The 17,974-nt window shown below is 43.8% G+C and overlaps 1 protein-coding gene across 3 annotated transcripts; it reads right to left on the bottom strand.

The window, feature by feature from the left end:
- Window positions 1-7,793: 7,793 nt before the first annotated feature.
- Window positions 7,794-17,065, bottom strand: LOC147034350 (uncharacterized). Of its 3 annotated transcripts, none has more exons than XR_015058143.1 (7): window positions 15,659-17,065; window positions 15,189-15,350; window positions 14,907-15,093; window positions 14,501-14,765; window positions 14,255-14,427; window positions 13,961-14,109; window positions 7,794-13,746 (listed from the first exon to the last, which is right to left on the bottom strand). XR_015058143.1 is itself a non-coding variant. In XM_085881317.1 (6 exons), the coding sequence occupies exons 4-6, from the start codon at window positions 14,634-14,636 to the stop codon at window positions 13,543-13,545; spliced, it is 489 nt and encodes a 162-aa protein (XP_085737443.1). In that variant the 5' UTR covers window positions 14,637-14,785; window positions 14,907-15,093; window positions 15,189-15,557; window positions 15,659-17,056; the 3' UTR covers window positions 7,794-13,542. The 3 variants fall into 3 exon arrangements, 1 of the variants encoding a protein (XP_085737443.1); XR_015058140.1 differs by lacking the exon at window positions 14,255-14,427 and having other exon boundaries at window positions 14,501-14,785; window positions 15,189-15,557; window positions 15,659-15,821; window positions 15,930-17,065; XM_085881317.1 differs by lacking the exon at window positions 14,255-14,427 and having other exon boundaries at window positions 14,501-14,785; window positions 15,189-15,557; window positions 15,659-17,056.
- Window positions 17,066-17,974: the final 909 nt, after the last annotated feature.

The following is a 17,974-nucleotide window of genomic DNA, read 5'->3' as shown; positions in this document are numbered from 1 at the left end:
CGTCCAAAAAGTTGATATCTCGCAGTCCGTACTACAAAAACTCTTGACAATGTGCACCCGTGAAAGGCCGAAGGTTTGTAGATGGGCGTTCTACCCAAACCTTTGTGTTTCTTAAAATCGATGGGAAAGTCATATCTGGGGCTTTTCAATGCACAGCATACATCTAAAATGATGATATTTACTATTAATCTTGTTTGAGAGGAGGTGGGGTCAGGGGAGGGGGGGTGGGAGTGGGATTTGTACAGGCTGTGACTGCCATTATTAAGTATCATTATTAAAATTAATCATGAACAGAACAATTGTGGTTAACCATTTTGAAATTTCCATTCTTTCGTCTAAAATCTAAATGCTGTAAGTGATGTTTAAAAGTCGTTTTGAACCAGAGAATTTGCGCTGCCAATGGCAGGTTAAAAGTGCCCGATGAGCCAAACCGGGTCACTGAAAACACATACACAGCGCATGCGGTAAAGCCCTCATTTCGCATTCCTATGTCATTTTGAAAGTCCCGTGTTGGTCGACATCAGCATTGCCACCACCATGGTTGATTTCTGGGGGTGTATGCCCTAGTTTGTATACGTGATCACGTGATTGTCGTATACATGTTACAATGCATATGTGTGTATGAAAAATCACCAGCGAGTCTTTAATCCTGGTTCCCCAAATTTTAAATTGATATCAGTGCATTAAGCCCAATATGCAAGTTCACACCTACCATTCCATTTTGTAACAGTTTCATTATTTCCCACATGCTCACTGCTCTTAGCTTTAAATTGATTGGACGATGGTTAGCAATGATCAATGTCCATTAGGACCATTCAACCCACTGCAATATTGATTGGCTTAATCCAGGACAAATAATCCAAAGGCCCGATGAAGGTAGTTGGACACACAAATCACTTTGTGGTTTGTGCTGACTGCCCAAACATTGTATATCAAATATATATATATATATATATATATATATATATATATATATATATATATATATATATATATATACATCCATCCATTGGGACCATACTCTGTGCAGAGCGTTGGTGCTGCTTAAGCAGTCTCCTTGGCTATTGGGCACAATCCTGGATGGGTCGCCACTCCGACACAGGATACCAGCAAGCTGGCACTCATTTTGCCGACCTCGGAAGGATGACAGGCAGAGTCAACCCCACCTAATATTAATTCAACAGCCAGGTGGGATTTGAATTTAGGATCCTTGGATCCCAAGCCCACCACCCTAACCATTAAGGTTATCCTTTGGACCAGGCATCCTTTGGACACTTTTTACCTTAAGACCATTTAGACCCCTTCATATTGTTAAGAACCCGTTGACCCTTTTGAAATTAAGACCCCTTTATTCCCTGTACCCATTTAGACCCCCAACTACAATTATAACATACCCTTTCGATCGTTAAAGACCCTTTTAGACCCCTGACACCTCATAGACTCTTACACCCCTTGGACCCTTTAACCTCGTTAGACCCCTTCAGACCCTAATTACTAACCCTGTCTGTCTGTGATCAGGCTAAAAAAAACGATATACAACACGATATATCAAAAAGTTATGGATGATTCAGGCAAAACTTGGTGGATAGTATTAAAAATGTAGGAGGCATGACATGAACTGAAAACCGTCAATAGATTTTATTTGTCCCCCAGGAGTTCATCAGTTTTTAAATCTTTCAAAGCTTCGTGATTAGAGTGAAATTATTTCAGACTGGTAGCTTGTTCTTTGTGCTTATTCTTTGTAGTAGAAAGGCAGTCGTTATCAAATGAAACGATTTTATGCATCCTTCAAGCTGGGCAAGCACAGTTTTGTGTGTTCTACCATGTAGAATGGAGATTATCTTGTTGGAAATTTTCGTACCACTTATGTAAGGAAATATGAAAACTGTCTCAACCAATTTTACAGGAGTGAAAATCATTATTGCTTTGTCATTTTTTTTTTTTTTTGCCCATGCTCCCTGCAGTATTTCAAGAAGCTTATTCTCTTTGTTTGATTCTTCAATCATCGTTATGTTTTTTGATTAAGATGATTGATTTTGTGCAACAATATAAAGCAGACTGTTTAGAAACAAATAAAAAAGGAATTAAACCCATACTCTGAAAGACAGAATCGTTTTATCCCTCATACATGAAAAAGTCATTATTTCACAGAAACAAAACTGCAAGCATTGAAGCGTCTATATCATGAATAAGCAAAATGAATTCCGTCTGTAACCAGCTTGAGATTGCAGATACTATGTTTAGCTTCGCATCTAAGACAAATTTTAGTACTTGGTTGGACCTCCTTCCACAATGATGACAACTTGCCACCTTCTTATGGATCCAATTTTCTGTCGACAATATTGCAGCAGTTCTCATTTGGGTTGCGATCAGGGATGTTGTCTCCGTGCCACGGGTGGTGGTCCGGTGGAGCCGGGCCCCAAGGCTGTATGGAGGCTTGCGTGCACTGGCGATTAAATGAACTTCAGATAGTTTGTGAAACTTTTGTTCAGTTACATGAAATGGGAGCGCTACAAGAGCCTTTCTAGACATCGTTGAATGGTGTCAAAAAGCCTATGGTTAGGTGGTTACATAACTCGCTGATCGAAGCTGCAATTCAACTTGTTTGAAGTGTGTTCAATGGCCAGTGCCGCAAGTCTCCGCGTGGCCTCACGACCCAAAGCACATAATACAGGAAAAGATCCTTCATTTTTTAAAAACATTTTTAAAAGTTCTGTCTTTCTACATCAGTGAGGAAATGCCATCATTGCATGGTCTCTTAAGTAAGTTTCAATTGAAGGAAAACAAATGTGGCAGATCCATCCCTCTCTCCTTCACCTCCACATTCCCCTCCCCACCACCTCTCAATCCCAGAATTCCCTGGATGTAAACCTATTGTGACGTAATATTACAAGGCGTCCTTTGACCGTATGATACATGACAATATTATGCATACCATGTATGCTTAATGAGGTGAATAAAGTGATTGAATTAATAAATAATTAGGATTCGCATTATGGTTAGGGTTGTCATAAAGAGAGATGACAAGATGAGGTCATAATTTTACACTTGCAAAATGGAGTCAAATTAATGGTCATTCAATATGATTGCGATGACATTCGAGGAAATGAGTTTCCCAATCTTAAAGCATCTTCATGTTGTCAGGAATATTCTATACTGCGATAATTGTAGAACAGAGTGTAAAAATAGTTACCGAAAAACGACAACATTACCAGGATATCTCACTCTTCCTCTATGTCTGTCTATGTCTGTCTATGTCTGTCTATGTCTGTCTATGTCTATGTCTATCTCTCTCTCTCTCTCTCTCTCTCTCTCTCTCTCTCTCTCTCTCTCTCTCTCTCTCTCTCTCTCTCTCTCTCTCTCTCTCCCCCCCCCCCTCTTGGAGTTCCATCTAGTTCTTTCAGCATCTCTTGCTCGGATGAATACTTGTCAAAAAGTTTCTCGAGTTTTGCAGCTGTGACAGCATTTTCCTTGTAAGGGAGTAACAGGTTGTAAAAAAAGTGATGGGAAAATAATGAAAAAGTGGCACACGTGGTCTTCCAGCAAAGTGGGCGAGTGTGTGTGTGTGTGTGTGTGTGTGTGTGTGTGTGTGTGTGTGTGTGTGTGTGTGTGTGTGTGTGTGTGTGTGTGTGTGTGTGTGTGCGTGCGTGTGTGTTTGTGTGTGTATGTGTCAGGAGGGTGGAATCGTGGTGGGTGGGGTTAGTGGGGGTTTGAGAGAGTGTTTCAACCTGTTCTAGAAGAGAGGGTTCCAAACCACAACTGAGATAATAGGCTGAAGTGCAAACTTGGAAGACAACACTTGCACTTCATTTCTTTATTTCCTAGAAATGCACTCTGACTCTTCCTCCCTGTAACAACCTCCATTTTTCTGAGAACAATATTTCAATTAAATATGTCTTATTCATCTCTGGTAGCTTCTACCTGTTGCTGCATTTGAGCCTGGGTTGTAGCTGCTAAAACCTATCTATCCCGGTTATTCCAGACAACTTTGTTCTTTGTTTCTTTCTTTTTTTCCACACTTCTCTTAATTCATTCTAATTCCTGCTTTTTCTTTTTTTATGTCTTTGACTTTTTCTTTCTCTTTCTTTATCTATCTGTCCAGGAGAAGTGAATTTGTACAGAAATTTTTCTGTAAGGCTCACTTGGTTTTGCCTGGATGGGGTTGAGGGTAGTGGAGTCACAGCTGAAACCCAAATCCTCTCCAGGTTCCTCCTGATGACTCCATCTTTGCTCTTTACTTCTTCATGGTCCATCTGATGACTCCAATGCAATATTTGCTCTTGAAGGTCACCAGAAAGTGTCATAAATCTTCTCTTCCTTAAAAGTTTGGGCATCGCCTGGTTAGATTCGCGGATTTATGAATAACGGTCTTTGTTTGCTTATTCCTTAGAAAATGTCAAACACATAGATGATCAAACATTTCTTTATAGACTTTAAGGAAAACGAAAAATTTAGAAACAACTGCTTTGAGCAATGAAATCGTAAATCTCTGCTGCCGAACATTTCGCACTTGCACTCATCAGGATATATAGTGGTTGGAAAATCTAACCGAAGGAAGGACGTTTGAGCAGACATGTATTTAATAAATTATTCATATATAATATAGAATTGTTTTAGCTTTTTATCTTTGCAGAAAGCAGCGCTTTGGGTTTTTTTTCTTAAAAAAAAAAAATAGTTTTGCTTGAGCTCGAGCGACCCGAATGGTTTCAAATGTAGTGCTTGTTGGATGAAGGTTTGAATTGGCCCGTAAAGCAGTCCGATTTGCGAGACAAAAAGCTTTGATTGGATAAAGGGAATTGATGTAATTTATATAGAGATTGAAATCTGTGAGTGCGGCCTCACGAGACAGCGTTGCAAAATGCAGATTTATCATTGTGGATCGGAAGGCATTACTAACGCACCCTTGGGTTTTCCTCTGCTGGGATTTCACTGTGGATTGTTAAACAGTTCAACGAGTTGATTATCCGGCGAAGGAATTAAGGTGTCAGCCTCATATTTCCTAATTACGTTATAATGCTGAGCTTTGTGTTCGTTTTCCTTCATAAAACAAGTCCATTCTTTGTTGCTGTTGTTGTTGTTTTGATGGGCTGCTCAATACTTTGGGTGAATTACAGAGACCATGGTGGAAAGTTTTTTCGGGAATGACTTTTTGCCAAAGCTAACGAGCTCAGGAGGAGGGCTGTCAAGTGCTTGGATGGCAAAGTGTGGGCTACAGATGTCACATTGGTTAACGGGTAAGATGCATCGACATTTTTAGTACACTGGTGCTGGTGGTAGAAATAGAGGATGCTGAGTGTCTTTAGTGAAAGGAAGTCCATGTTATCTGCACATTATGTATGAGCTTGTGAAGGTGATGTGCCTTTACCTTTTCTGTGCCCAATTAAATTGTTCTAAAGGATTTGTTTACAGCAAGTGAAATATCAAACCTTGTGTTTGACCGGAGCTGATTTTTTTTTACGTCCTCGTCTCCAGTTCCCTATGCTCTCTCGGTCCTCCGACCCCCTCCACCCATCCCCCCAGCTCTTCTATGACGCACTTGTTATTCTGGTCACCTCCACCTGGTCCAATTCACAAAATTCTGTCTTGCCACCCACCTTCACTCTTTTGTTCCTTTTTTCTCCTGTTTGTGGAAATGCTTTCTTGAAACTGTTCAATCGCATTCTTCTTCCATCCATTAAAGCTTCAAAAGCAGCTGGTGTACCACCACCTCATGTCACCTCCAATCAGTGTGACCACTCCTCATTTTCATAAATGCCAAGGTGAGCCAATGAAAAAAAGCAAAGAATTCACAAGGTTTCGGAAAAGCGATGATTATAGAAAACCTATACGCCAATAAAACCTATAGAAAACCAAGACGCCAAGGTGAACAACGAATAGCCAGGATTTTGTGAAAAAAAAACCAAGGATGGTCACACTGCCTCCAATTGTGTGTGTGTGTGTGTGTGTGTGTGTGTATATGTGTGTGTGTGTGTGTGTGTGTGTGTGTGTGTGTGTGTGTGTGTGTGTGTGTGTGTGTGTGTGTGTGTGTGTGTGTGTGTGTGTGTGTGTGTGTGTGTGTGTGTGTGTGTGTGTGTGCCAGAGGACAAAACTGATTTTTCTTCCCCCAAAATGAAAATCTCTCCATCAGGCTTTTGTTGCCATTGTTCTGTTCTATATAATAAGACAATTTCAAAGTTAAGGAACTATAGATTGTAATCAATACATTTTCCTTGAACGTGTGAGACGAAAAAAGAAGAAGAATCAGCATCCATTTTACGCAAACTCCATTTTCTTTGATTAATGGCTTGGATCACTGGAGTTCCATGTAGTTGAGTTTGAATGGATCTTCCATAGCAAAGTTGAACAATAGCCCTGGTCCCAAGATATTTATCATCACAATAAAATCCATTCATCTGCTCTCTAGCTTGGAAAAGGGGTCTCCACTTTAACACGTCAAATTGAGGTGCGAAAGACCATATCCCATCAAGGTGCTTTCAGATGGGGTGTACTTATTAGCAATGAGAAAATATTTGCTTTTCGATGAAGACGTTTCAGGCCTGAGCAGAGTCCGCTCGACAAGAACATTAAGCACTGCTTTCCAAATGGATGGATTTGAGTGAGTTTTCTTGAAAGAAAGAGACAGGATCATGATCATGCAGCAGTCAATGGAACTGGAGCGTTGAATAAGCAACGGCAACGATTTACCATATATCACACATATCAATGATGATGTCATCATGCAAAGCTATACAGTGCTATGTGGGACTTGGAGTGGGGATGGAATTCCAATTGAGTTTTTTTTCCTCCTCTAATTAGACCTGTACATTGCCATTAATTAATTACTAAAAGGAGAAGTGTGTGTGTGCGTGCGTGTTTGTGTGTTTGTGTCTGTCATGCTTCATTCTAATTTTTTTAGGGTTCCTGCTGTCATAGAATAATAAAAATGGCACTGTTGGAAAGCTAATAATCAATATATTTACTTGGAAAGCAATTAATGGATTTACTTGGAACAATTTTTTTTTTATCCGTTTAATCACGATGATATGCCCTGCTTTAAAAACCCGTTGCTCCGGGCTGGAGGAAGAAGTTGGACTTCGAGCTTTCATGTAACGGTTCCTGCTGACATATATTATTCAAAATTAAAAAAGAATACGACAATTGGAAAGCTAATAATCAATTTACTTGATTGGAATTAAAGAGCAGGTTTTGGGTCGCTGATGACTTCGCGTGATTCGAAGGTTGTAAATCACATTAATAATCGTTGGGCAATTATTTTCTTACATTTGAAACTCAAAATATGCTAAAATTGACTTTTGGGTCAAAACTTTTGTCAGTGATCGAAAAACAGACCGGAATTTACCGAAGATGCTGTGACGTCACGTTCTCCAAAAACTTCGTGAACATTCGGAAACAGCGTGTGAACAATGGCGAGATGCGAATCAGAGAGTGATTTCAGCGGCGATGAAATTGAGTGTTTTCATTCCGATATTGCCGAGGACGAGTCGGAGGATGATGGGAATTTATACTACGGAGTTTCTGGGCCTGAGCCATATAAATTTGAGCCACTTGCAAGTGCCAGAAAACGGCCTATTTCGTGTACAAGTGGCAGGACTGACTGCCCGGCAGTTCACACTGACAGACTCCACCAGACAGATTGGTTTGTAGATTTTCATTTTCTTGTTCGATGCATAAAATAATGTAAAGTTTGATTCGTCTGTGACTTGATATAATAATTTTTAACCCTCTAGTAGTCTAGTCACTCAAGAGTCAGAAATAGAATGAATCAATAATGGACCCAAATATATTGTGGCGGATTCGCGCCCGCCGGCGTGCGAACGGCCACGTAACTCGAATCGCGGCACGTCGCCCACCGGACGGACAATCCAGTCGTGACCCTCTCGGACTAACGCCGGGAACCAGTCACGGGTGGACCTTTCGGTCTCACCGCGATCGAGCCAATCGGCCCCCGCGTGGGATAGGGTTGCTCGCCAAATTCGACCTGCCTAAGTACCCACACGGAGGGTAGACCGGGCGATCGCACCTCGCCGCAGGTCGACTTCGGACACGGGCCACTTAAGCGACCCGTTCCGTACTATCGGGATAACCGAGCGGTGTTATTCGTCGACCTCGACGGTTCGATTAATTATCGGGCGTCTTAGCCCACGACCAACCCTTTACGTGAAGCAAGATGGGGATTCAATGAAAGAAATGACGAAGCGAAGCGGGAAAACAGTTCAATAATAAGCACATTTATTTCGCGATGAACGGAAAGCACACATATACAATTACACCAAAAGCACATGTAAAAGAAGAAGACAAAAAGCAAATGCAACAATGCAGATCTATCCGACTACCGGGCACTCGGCAACACTTATACAATTTTACTTCACAGACGGCGCCGACAACACATATTCCCAAAGCAAAAGAAAAGAGAACCACCCTCCAGGATGAGGGGGTAGGCGGGCCTGGGGCCGAGACCGTGTCGGGCCTACCAGTCTGATGATGAGACGCGGAGCGGCGGTGGTGCCTCAACTCCGCGGCCCTCGCGGACAGTGTCTGGTAGGGGGTGGGAAGGGGGCCCCCTTTTGTCGCACTATCTCAGCGCGGGGGGAAACAGGAGGGGGTTGCTGATGCTCGGGGAAAGGAGGATTTCACAAAATCTCGGGTCCCGCGACGAGTGTCTCCACCACGACCTCGGTCGCGCCGCCGGCCTTTCCCTCCGCAGTTCCCCGAATCCGACGCGAGCACCCCCTCAACCGCCTTCGCCGCCGCCGCCTCTCCACAGCTCCGTCCTCTTCACTCTGACTCCGCGAACTCCCAACTGCGAACTGCCACTTCAACTCAACTCTTCTTCCGCTTCCAACTCAACTGAACTCGACTGACGAACGCAGTCGTTTTTATAAGCCCCGTGGCTTCGCTCTTCCACCCTTGACCCTCTGCCTCCGACCTTTCACCTCGCTCCCCATTGGCCCGAGGAAAAGTGGGCGTGAATGCTTTTTGATCCATGAATTTGCATATAGCGACCGCCCTCCAACGCCCTGGATGCGGGGCCAAACCGCCCCTCGCTCACCGATTGGACGGAACAAAAGTGGGCGTGAGTCGTTTTTGATCCGTTTTTCTGCGGAAAGTCCGCGATGCTTTTGAACACGCTGCTCAGTGCGCGCCCTACACGAGTCCAGCATCGGTGCCCACGAGTGGCGCGAGATGACGGTGATGCGATGGTGGCGAGTTGTGACGGTGAAGGTCGTGGCGGTTGTGGTGAAGCGGCGTTGTGGTTGGTGGTTGTTGTTGTGATGGCCGCATTGTGGTTGGTGGTTGTTGTGTGATGGCCACGTTGTGGTTGGTGGTTGTTGTGTGATGGCTGTTGAGACGTGGTTGGTGGTGGTAATAATGGCGGCTGGTCCAAAACAAAGATAGTAAAAGAAAAACGGCTATCCTGAAGAGTCGCAGCCCTCATGAATGACATTTATTCCCTCTAGACAACGGGTTTGGGCCTAACTACACATATACTTACCGAGATATCTCACCTAAGGGACCTGAATGGTGGTTTGCGAATTTGGTCAACCACAACAATATTATTATAGCTTTCCGCCGCATTCGGCGTGCAGACAACCGTTTCAGCCAAATCGCGGTCGCGCGCCCACCGAAGGCTGCAATCCAGTCGTGACTTTCTTGTCCAACCCCGGAATCCAGCCACGGATGCCTTAACCGGCTTAACGCATCATAAACCAGTCGATTATTCTGTCCATGCGCTACAGGGTCGATCGCCGAATTATCGATAAACCTAACTATTCGCGCGGACAGAAATACCGAGAGTTTATACCTCGACGGGACCTGTACGAAAACGAGCCGCTTAAGCGTGCTCGTTCCGTGTGCGAAGCCGAGCGGTTTTAACTCACCAAATCCCGTCGGACCAGATTATCACTTTTATCGGCCTTAATAGCCAGTTAACATCCTGAGTGCACCGTGGCAGTCAATGGTAGAAAATGACGCAACGAGCAGGTTGACATTCAAACAATGGGCATTTATTTTTACACAGGCATGCAAGCAATGGGGGGGGGGGGCCTCAGGTAAAACGACAGGAGAAAGCCTACAGCCGATTGCTATTTCATTTACAACACACACTTAATACAATTCGACTTAGGGGGAAAGGCACCACAGACTCTCACACAAAAACCCAAGAAAGAAAAGGAACGGGCTCGTAAGCCTTTAATATTCCCCAGAGACGGGATGACCGAAGGGCTCCGAGAGGCCGGGCCGGTTACCTTGTCGCCCCTCTGTGGCGACTCGGTGAGCTTAGGGTCAGTGACCCTCGGTGTCTCCGTCTCGCTGGCTCGTTGCCAACGCGGCAGCGGCTTCGAATGGCGGCTTCGTTGGTCAAGGGCCTTGCGACGCGCCCGACTCTCCACTGCCGTCTGGCTGCTCTCCAAGGCTTCTCCCACGAGCTACTGCTCCAGCGAACTCTACTCCTCGCCCACCAACTCCACGGACGACACTCCACTCAACCACACCCCCTGCGTTCCAACGCGGCTTTGCGGCTTTTTATCGGGTCTGGGGCGCTCACCCCTCCCTTCCCGGCGTGCGGGGGAAAATCCTTGGGAGGGAGATTGGTATGTGCTTACACCTTTTTGAGGGCCCCACCCCAACCGTCAAATCTGTTTTCTTCGGGTGGCTTTCTGGGAGTGTTGTTCTTTGGTGTAGAGGAGGGTCGTTCTTCTTCAAGGCAAAAGGCTGTTTTTATCCGGTTATGTTTTTGGAGATGCCGTGGTTGTAGACTTTGTGGCGTTGTGGTGGAGATGATGGCGTTGTGGTGGAGGTGGCATGGTTGTGGAGTTTGTTGTTGAGGAGATGTTGTTTAAAATAAAAGATAGCAAAATAATAACGGCTAACTCAAAGATTCACAGCCCGGCACACGAACGAGACCCGTAACACATCGGTGGGGAAATCTAACCTGAAATACACACTTATCGAAATAACTGACCTCTGGGGAACCTGACTGGTGTTCTGTGAATTTCCACAACCGTAACAATATTATACACCGTAGCCTTGGCGTTGACGTCTTTCTGACAGCTGAGCTTGACCCCAGCGAAAGTGAACAGTTATAACAAACCCCAACTTTCAAGAGACTGTTGTGGCAAATAAATACCAAAACATGTTTCGCCTCATTGGGAAATATTCCACCAAATTCAGAAAAAAAAAGTGGAAAATTGATCAATTATTTACAATTGAAATTAAATAGCCCAATTTGCTGATGCTCTTAAAAAAAAGTAATTTAATCAACAATAAGTTGATTTGTTGAGAATTTTTTTCATGCTTGTGTTTTTCAGAAAGTTTATTTATGTGTTTTCCCATGTTCTCTTTAAGAATACATTTCAAGGTTTTTCTCACTTAAACTCAACAATTGATTCTGTGACAGCAGTATCTGGAGAACTTGTCAACCAACAACTCGTATTCACAGAGTGGTGATCAGATGTGTTTATTTTATCCAGGTGCCAATGTGGACACTGCGACTCAATGCCAACAGGAGAGCAGTGCGTCTGTTGCATGGAAATAAAACAGTTCCTGAGATCTAAACTCGATGAACATACGAAACTGCAGAATACAACGATCAAATGCATCACGGAACATCCCGGATTTGAACCTCTCTTCCTAAATATTTATGCTTTACAGTTTTCATTCAATATGTACAAGAAAGCCGGGTACGTTCACACTGGACCTCCACACAAGTAAGTATTATGGCGGTTGCCAAAAACCTCTGTGATAACTGTGCCCATTTCCTCCACAAAAATTCTGCATCCTCCCAAGCTATGTGGGGGGCATACATCCATTATAAACAAAACCTATACATCAAACATCCATGAGAACATACAGAAATCAAATTATAGCATATCAATCACATATATTGTTGCGGATCCGGGGTGGCAGGATTCTCACCCGACTCTTGGCACCACCCTCACCACCGCAGTCTCCGGGGTTTATAACGCCGGTTGGCTCGGCACAGGCCTCGGGTTACGCGTCTTCAATCGCGATACCAACGTAATCCTGGACCTTACCAGTTGGGGAAATAGAACTCCGGTTACAGACTGGTTTTGTCAGATGCCGAGCGTTTTCTGCCAGTCTGTAACCATTTTGGTTTTATATGCCAATCGAACGGATCGTTCCTCGATGCGACACGAATTCATCCATCACGGCAACTTCATACGAACCAACCAGATTTATTGGGGAACATCGGGGAACACAACACAAGCAAAATATTCATGACAATGTTATTAATAATCTATAACCCGTTCTTAACGAGGGAACTACGGGTTTCAAGGGGGTCCCTACCGAGATTTGCCTTAAACAACATGCAGACAAGACAGACAGAGAGCATGCAGACAAGACAGAGTACTTGGTGATTTTTCATGGACGAGAGGAAAGTGTCAAAAGCACGAATGACGCTCGTAACAAGCCGATGTCCACAGATTCGAGCCCCAACTCAAACATGCCACGTGGCGAAATGGAGGCATCGTACTCCTGCTCCTGGCAGCGCCCGCGCACGCAGCCTCGGCGCGTTCAAACCCCGCGAGGTTGACTTCACCAGACTGTCATATCGACAATGGGTTTCAGCTGATCTCTCCCAAGGTCCAGCATACAAGTCCAGGCCTGGCCTGTTCACCAGACAAGGCCAAATCGGGGTGCCGGGCTCCGGCAGGCTGGGTCCATGGGATTCCAAGACGTCGTCGAGCCGTGAGGTGAGTAGGGACAGTCAGAGGCTCCGTCGTTAGATGCAGGTTGAACCTGTCGATAACCTCCGCTCGAAGCCGACTCCAGACTCACACAGCAGCCAGGTCCTCTCCCTGCCGATCGCACCACTCACTTTCCTTTTTCATTTCAGCGCTCGTCGCCTCAAAACTGACTGCCGTTTTTGTACTTCTCCAAAATCTGAACCACTCCAAGAGGTCTCCGTTCGCTGCCGAGGGCAGACAGACCTCCTGCAGTCCTTTACCTGCCTTTCCTTTGGCCCTGGCTCGCTTCTCCAGGCCACAGAAGGCAGACCCGGCGCGCCCAAGTCCAAGTCCAGAATCACCACTGTCTCTTCTTCGATCGCTCGCTTCGAAGTCACTCGCTCCTCCCCCTTTACGAAGCCGACAAACTCCTCCCCTTAGTTTTACTTCCTCTTTTTTGGCCACTCCCTCTCAGCTGACTGGACGGGGCCTCTGGTCCGGAGAGGGGAAGGAAGAAGAGGGAGCTCTCGATCCACCACCACCGCACAAACAATAAACAGCTTCTTACATCTCCCGACACACATGTAACGTCCATTTTACCGAACAGCCTAGCTAAACATGCATTTAATGGGGATGCATGTTTATATAAACCTCCTATATTTAGTAGCCTACTAAGGGCCATTTCCGTAACAATATCTTGACTGTTTCAGGAAATACAGGTATACAGCATAGAGGCAACTAATAAGATGGAGTCATGGCTACATGGGCTTCTACAACAGAGTGCCCCTGCCAGCATGTGCTGTGAAGCTCATAAGGAGAACATTTCCAGAGGAGGTCGACACTGATTGCACCGGCTTCAAGTTACCTCCTCTCGAATAGTGGAGAACCTGTGGCGTGCTTGTAGCTGGCTGATGACTGTCTCCCGTGTGGATCTGTTCTCCATGTACTCTGTGAGTGGAGCAGATGCTGTGTCTCTCATGTTGCCGATGGAGTCTCGCAACTCTCCTGGACTGTTTGAGTGTCTGTTCACCAGATTTGCCAGGAGTTTGTGGTCTATATTCTGCACAATATGGAAATATATGTCCAAAGTGGATCACGTCTGTTGTCATTATTTACAGAATACACACACCAAAGACACCATTCCAAATACAAAGTTTGCTCATTGCCAAATTTTATTCTGTTGCAATGGATTAATTACTCAGAAATTATACATGTGATTTAAGATTATTTCTCATGTTCAAACACTGCAAAAAATTCCAAAAAATGCCACTCACCAAAAATGGCTGCTGTTTTGACAGGTCTTGCAGTGAAGTCACCTCTTTTGCTTCTGGGATAGTGAACAGTGGAGCACATGTCACCTTTCTGGGTTGCTGCCTGTTCCCTCTCTGCATTTTCATTAAAGTGAAGAGCCGCAAGATACAATCTGCGAGAATACATCAACAAATGAATGTTGACAGCTCTAATGTCCGATGTAGAATTACAGGCAAGTGAAAATATTAAAATGTACAAATCCAGTTGTGTTACAAAAGAATCTAAATAAAAGCGAAAAACATCAGGTATCAACTGACCTGCATGTCATTCCAAGATACGAGAAAGATGTGTGATTTGGCGCAAAAATGCAGCACTAAACTGTGGAAAGCCTCCAGAGATGAGGTTTGATGCTTTAGGGAGAGCTTCCTGACATCTTTCAAGATGTAGGTATTCAGAAGAATCTGACCAAGCTTTTCTGATGCCATAGTACCTGAATTATAAGATGGTAACTATAAGTATGCACACATACATACATTGAGACATGTGTAGACAGTAGTTATTACCCTGCTCTATCCAAGCTTTGTCTCTGTTGTCATCTTCGCCCAGAGGACCGTGGTTGTAAGCTGTGTCGAGGCTGCTTGAGTGGCCTTCATGTACATTGTGCATGTGAAGATCTATGGACCTCCACTTGGCTTCCATCAGCTCTGGGTTACCGTCTGGTGTGCTGGCAGCCACCCAGTACAGATGGTTTACGATGGACTTCTGCCATAAGTCCAATGTCTTCACACTCTCGGTGCCATGATAAAGCCATCAGCTTCTTCTTCAGACCTTCAACATGATATCAGCTTCTTCGGACATGATAAATATCAACAGAAACCACAACAATTGTAATATTTTGCAGTAAATGCAAGTAATATAGCTTGTACAAACTGACATTGTCATTAATGTATGGTGGTTAGAGGAAATTACCTTTTCCGACATGCCAAACATCGAAATAGTGCTTGCACTCAGGCAGATTCTCCCTGATCCACTTGCAAATCTGACGGTGTCTGTCACTGACGAGCACGTCAATGCACAAGTGGTTTGCCCATAACTTCTGGACACTCCTCTGTAAGCCCTCCAGTTCACACCAGGCACTGTTTGGTACTTCACTTTTCTGGAAAAGACGGTGCATAAGAAAAATGATTACAGGTCATATTTATCTTCAATAATGTGCTGTGCACATGTATACACAGTTTGGAAATGTCGCACCTGGACAAGCTGAAGATCAACAACCTTCTTCAGCCGCTGTTCGATGAACGTGCAGCTGCCGTACTTGGCACAGTGTCCTGGGCTGTCACTCCGGGCGTCACCAGCGATGTCGAGTCCAGGCGGCATGTCATTTAGAGCCTTGAATAACTTCTCCTGTTCTGTCTGCCAATCAAGGATCACGTTGGGGAGGAGATAGTCACGCTGGTGACGGAAATAGGATGATTTGGAAATGGAGGCAATATTCATGAATTGGAGTACTCTGAGAGTTTGAGTTATCATCGCCCCAGCATCGAGTAAATTGGGGAGCAGCAGACATCAGGCTGCATTGGATGCCAACCGAGTGGACATCTGGCGTGGATGTCTGTGTACCTGTAGACAAAGTGTCCACTCGCAAACATTTCTTCATGTTGATGTGAACTTATTCAATAAAATTGGTTGACCATGTACCACAAACAAGAGATTAAACTCACGTTTGCTTCTGCTTTTGTGGCGTGGTTTTGGAGTGATGATGGAGCACTGAGTGTTCACAGCACAGTGGCCAGTATCGGGTGTGTGAGGAGCATTCTCCTCTGTGTCCTCAACAAGGCTCTCTTCACCCACACCACTCACTGGTACACATTGATCTCTCACCAACTGCTCAAGAAATGTGTGCAAACTATTACGCATCAAATATCAGTGCCATCGGAGTTGAATTGAAATATAATTTGCAACATATCAGACTGTCCATGTGTCAGCACTCACCCTGGAACATGTGAGCTTATCCACAGCACGTCGTCGCTTCTTCCCAGCCACCTTGTCAGTATGCCGAGGAGAGTTTCCTCGCTTGAGAGGTGACACAGGGTGAGAAGATGAAGCAGGAGCCAGCTGAGGAGGAGAAGGCTGAATGGTGGGCACAGCGTCACGCTTCAGTCTCACTTGAGCAGTTGTTTTGAAACCGAGCTCACTCATTGCGTTACCTTCGTAATCCTCGGCTGTGAAATGGTCACCACAAATGACAAGTCTATCCAAAGGGTCCTCTTTACCCGTTTTCTTTGGGGGAAAATTCGCCCGTTTTGTTTGTGCAAATCTTATCCACTGCCGGCGAATGTTTGATTCCTTCGGGAATCGGTGGGAGCGATTATCCGTTTTCCAGCCATTTTCACAAAACATGACGACACACGTACGAGGCATTATGTACAAATTATCCAAATAACCTTGTTCTACAATAATTCAAAATAAAAAAGGATAATATAGACAAAATAAAAAGCAAGCTCAAAAAAAGCGAAACAACGGCCCGCTCAACTGGACACTTCTTCAATGAAAGAGTGAGCGCCGCTTTGTTTTGGAGAACGTGACGTCACCATCCATATATGGGCACGCGGCTGTTTTTTTTCAACAGTCTCGAGAAATAACAACTTCGGAGTTAAATTTCATTAGTTTTCCTAATATTTAGGCAACCACAATAGTTTGCATCGAACTATTTAATACACATATAATCATATTGATACATTTTCAGAACATGTTTGGTGACCCGCAACCTACTCTTTAAGCTAATAATCGACTTACTTGGTTGGAGAGCTAATAATCCACTTACTTGGTTGGAATTAAGCTAATAATTGAGTTACTTGATTGGAAAGATAATAATCGACTTACTTGGTTGGAATTAAGCTAATAATCGACTTACTTGGTTGCAAAGCTAATAATAGATTTACTTGGTTAGAATTAACCTAATAATGGAATTACTTTTTTGGAAAGCTGATAAAATCGATTTACTCAGTTGGAAAGATGATAATCGATTTGCGTGAAACAAAAATTTGCGTCTGTTTAATTATAAAATGCCTGCTTTAAAAGCTCCTCTTTCTTGCATTGAGGACGAAGAAGTGGGAATGGGAGCTCAATGTAGCAGTTCCAATGGTAACATTTATTATTCTATAACAATAGGAAAGTTTTACAAGGACATGCAAGGAGCACCCAAAACCAAATATAGTAATACTTCTCAGAGCAATAAAAAAAAAATATATATATATATATATATATATATATATATATATATATATATATATATATATATATATATATATATATATATGTCGAGAAGGGCACTCAGTGGAGAGCATAGTTTGCCAGGCTGATTAGTTTGCATTTTGTGTCTGACTGATGGGCTGCATCTGGATTTGGATCTGAACTAAATTTTGATTGGCTTATTATTGTCACCAAATCAACTCACCCACTAAGTTTTGTCTGAATCAGTCCATAACATTTTGAAACATCCTGCGATATGTTGTTTTAGCCCGATCACTCAATGGTGAAGAACCACTTAAAAAAATTATCGGATTCGGATCTTCACCAAAGTTGAATCAATTCTTCCTTGTTACATACCCAACTTGCCCACCAAGTTTCGTCAAAAATCCGTCCACAACTTTTTGAGACATCCTGATTTTTGTCATTTTTGTTGCTATCTCTCAATGGTGAAGAATCACTTCAAAAATTCCCGGATTCGGATCTTCAGCAAAGTTGAATCAATTCTTCCTTGTCACATACCCAAGCTCTCCACAAAATTTCGTCCAAATCCGTCTGCAACTTTTTGAGATAATTTATTCACAAACAATCAAACGGACACGGGGGTAAAAACATAACCTATGTCCACCTTTGGTGGCAGAGGTAAAAATACATGGAAGGAGAAAACAAACAACAACAACCACAGCCATGATGACAAGAATTACGTGTTATGAAAGATCCTTTTTTGCATGTTTTCCTTCATTTTACATCCTCTTTGACACACAGATGGACATGCAATATGACGTTTG

This window comes from Eptatretus burgeri, chromosome 1 (genome assembly GCF_056783735.1).
Source record: "Eptatretus burgeri isolate ZD-2024b chromosome 1, Ebu_testis_v1, whole genome shotgun sequence".
Classification (NCBI taxonomy): Eukaryota; Metazoa; Chordata; class Myxini; order Myxiniformes; family Myxinidae; genus Eptatretus; species Eptatretus burgeri.
This window is presented reverse-complemented; position numbering and strand designations above follow the sequence as displayed.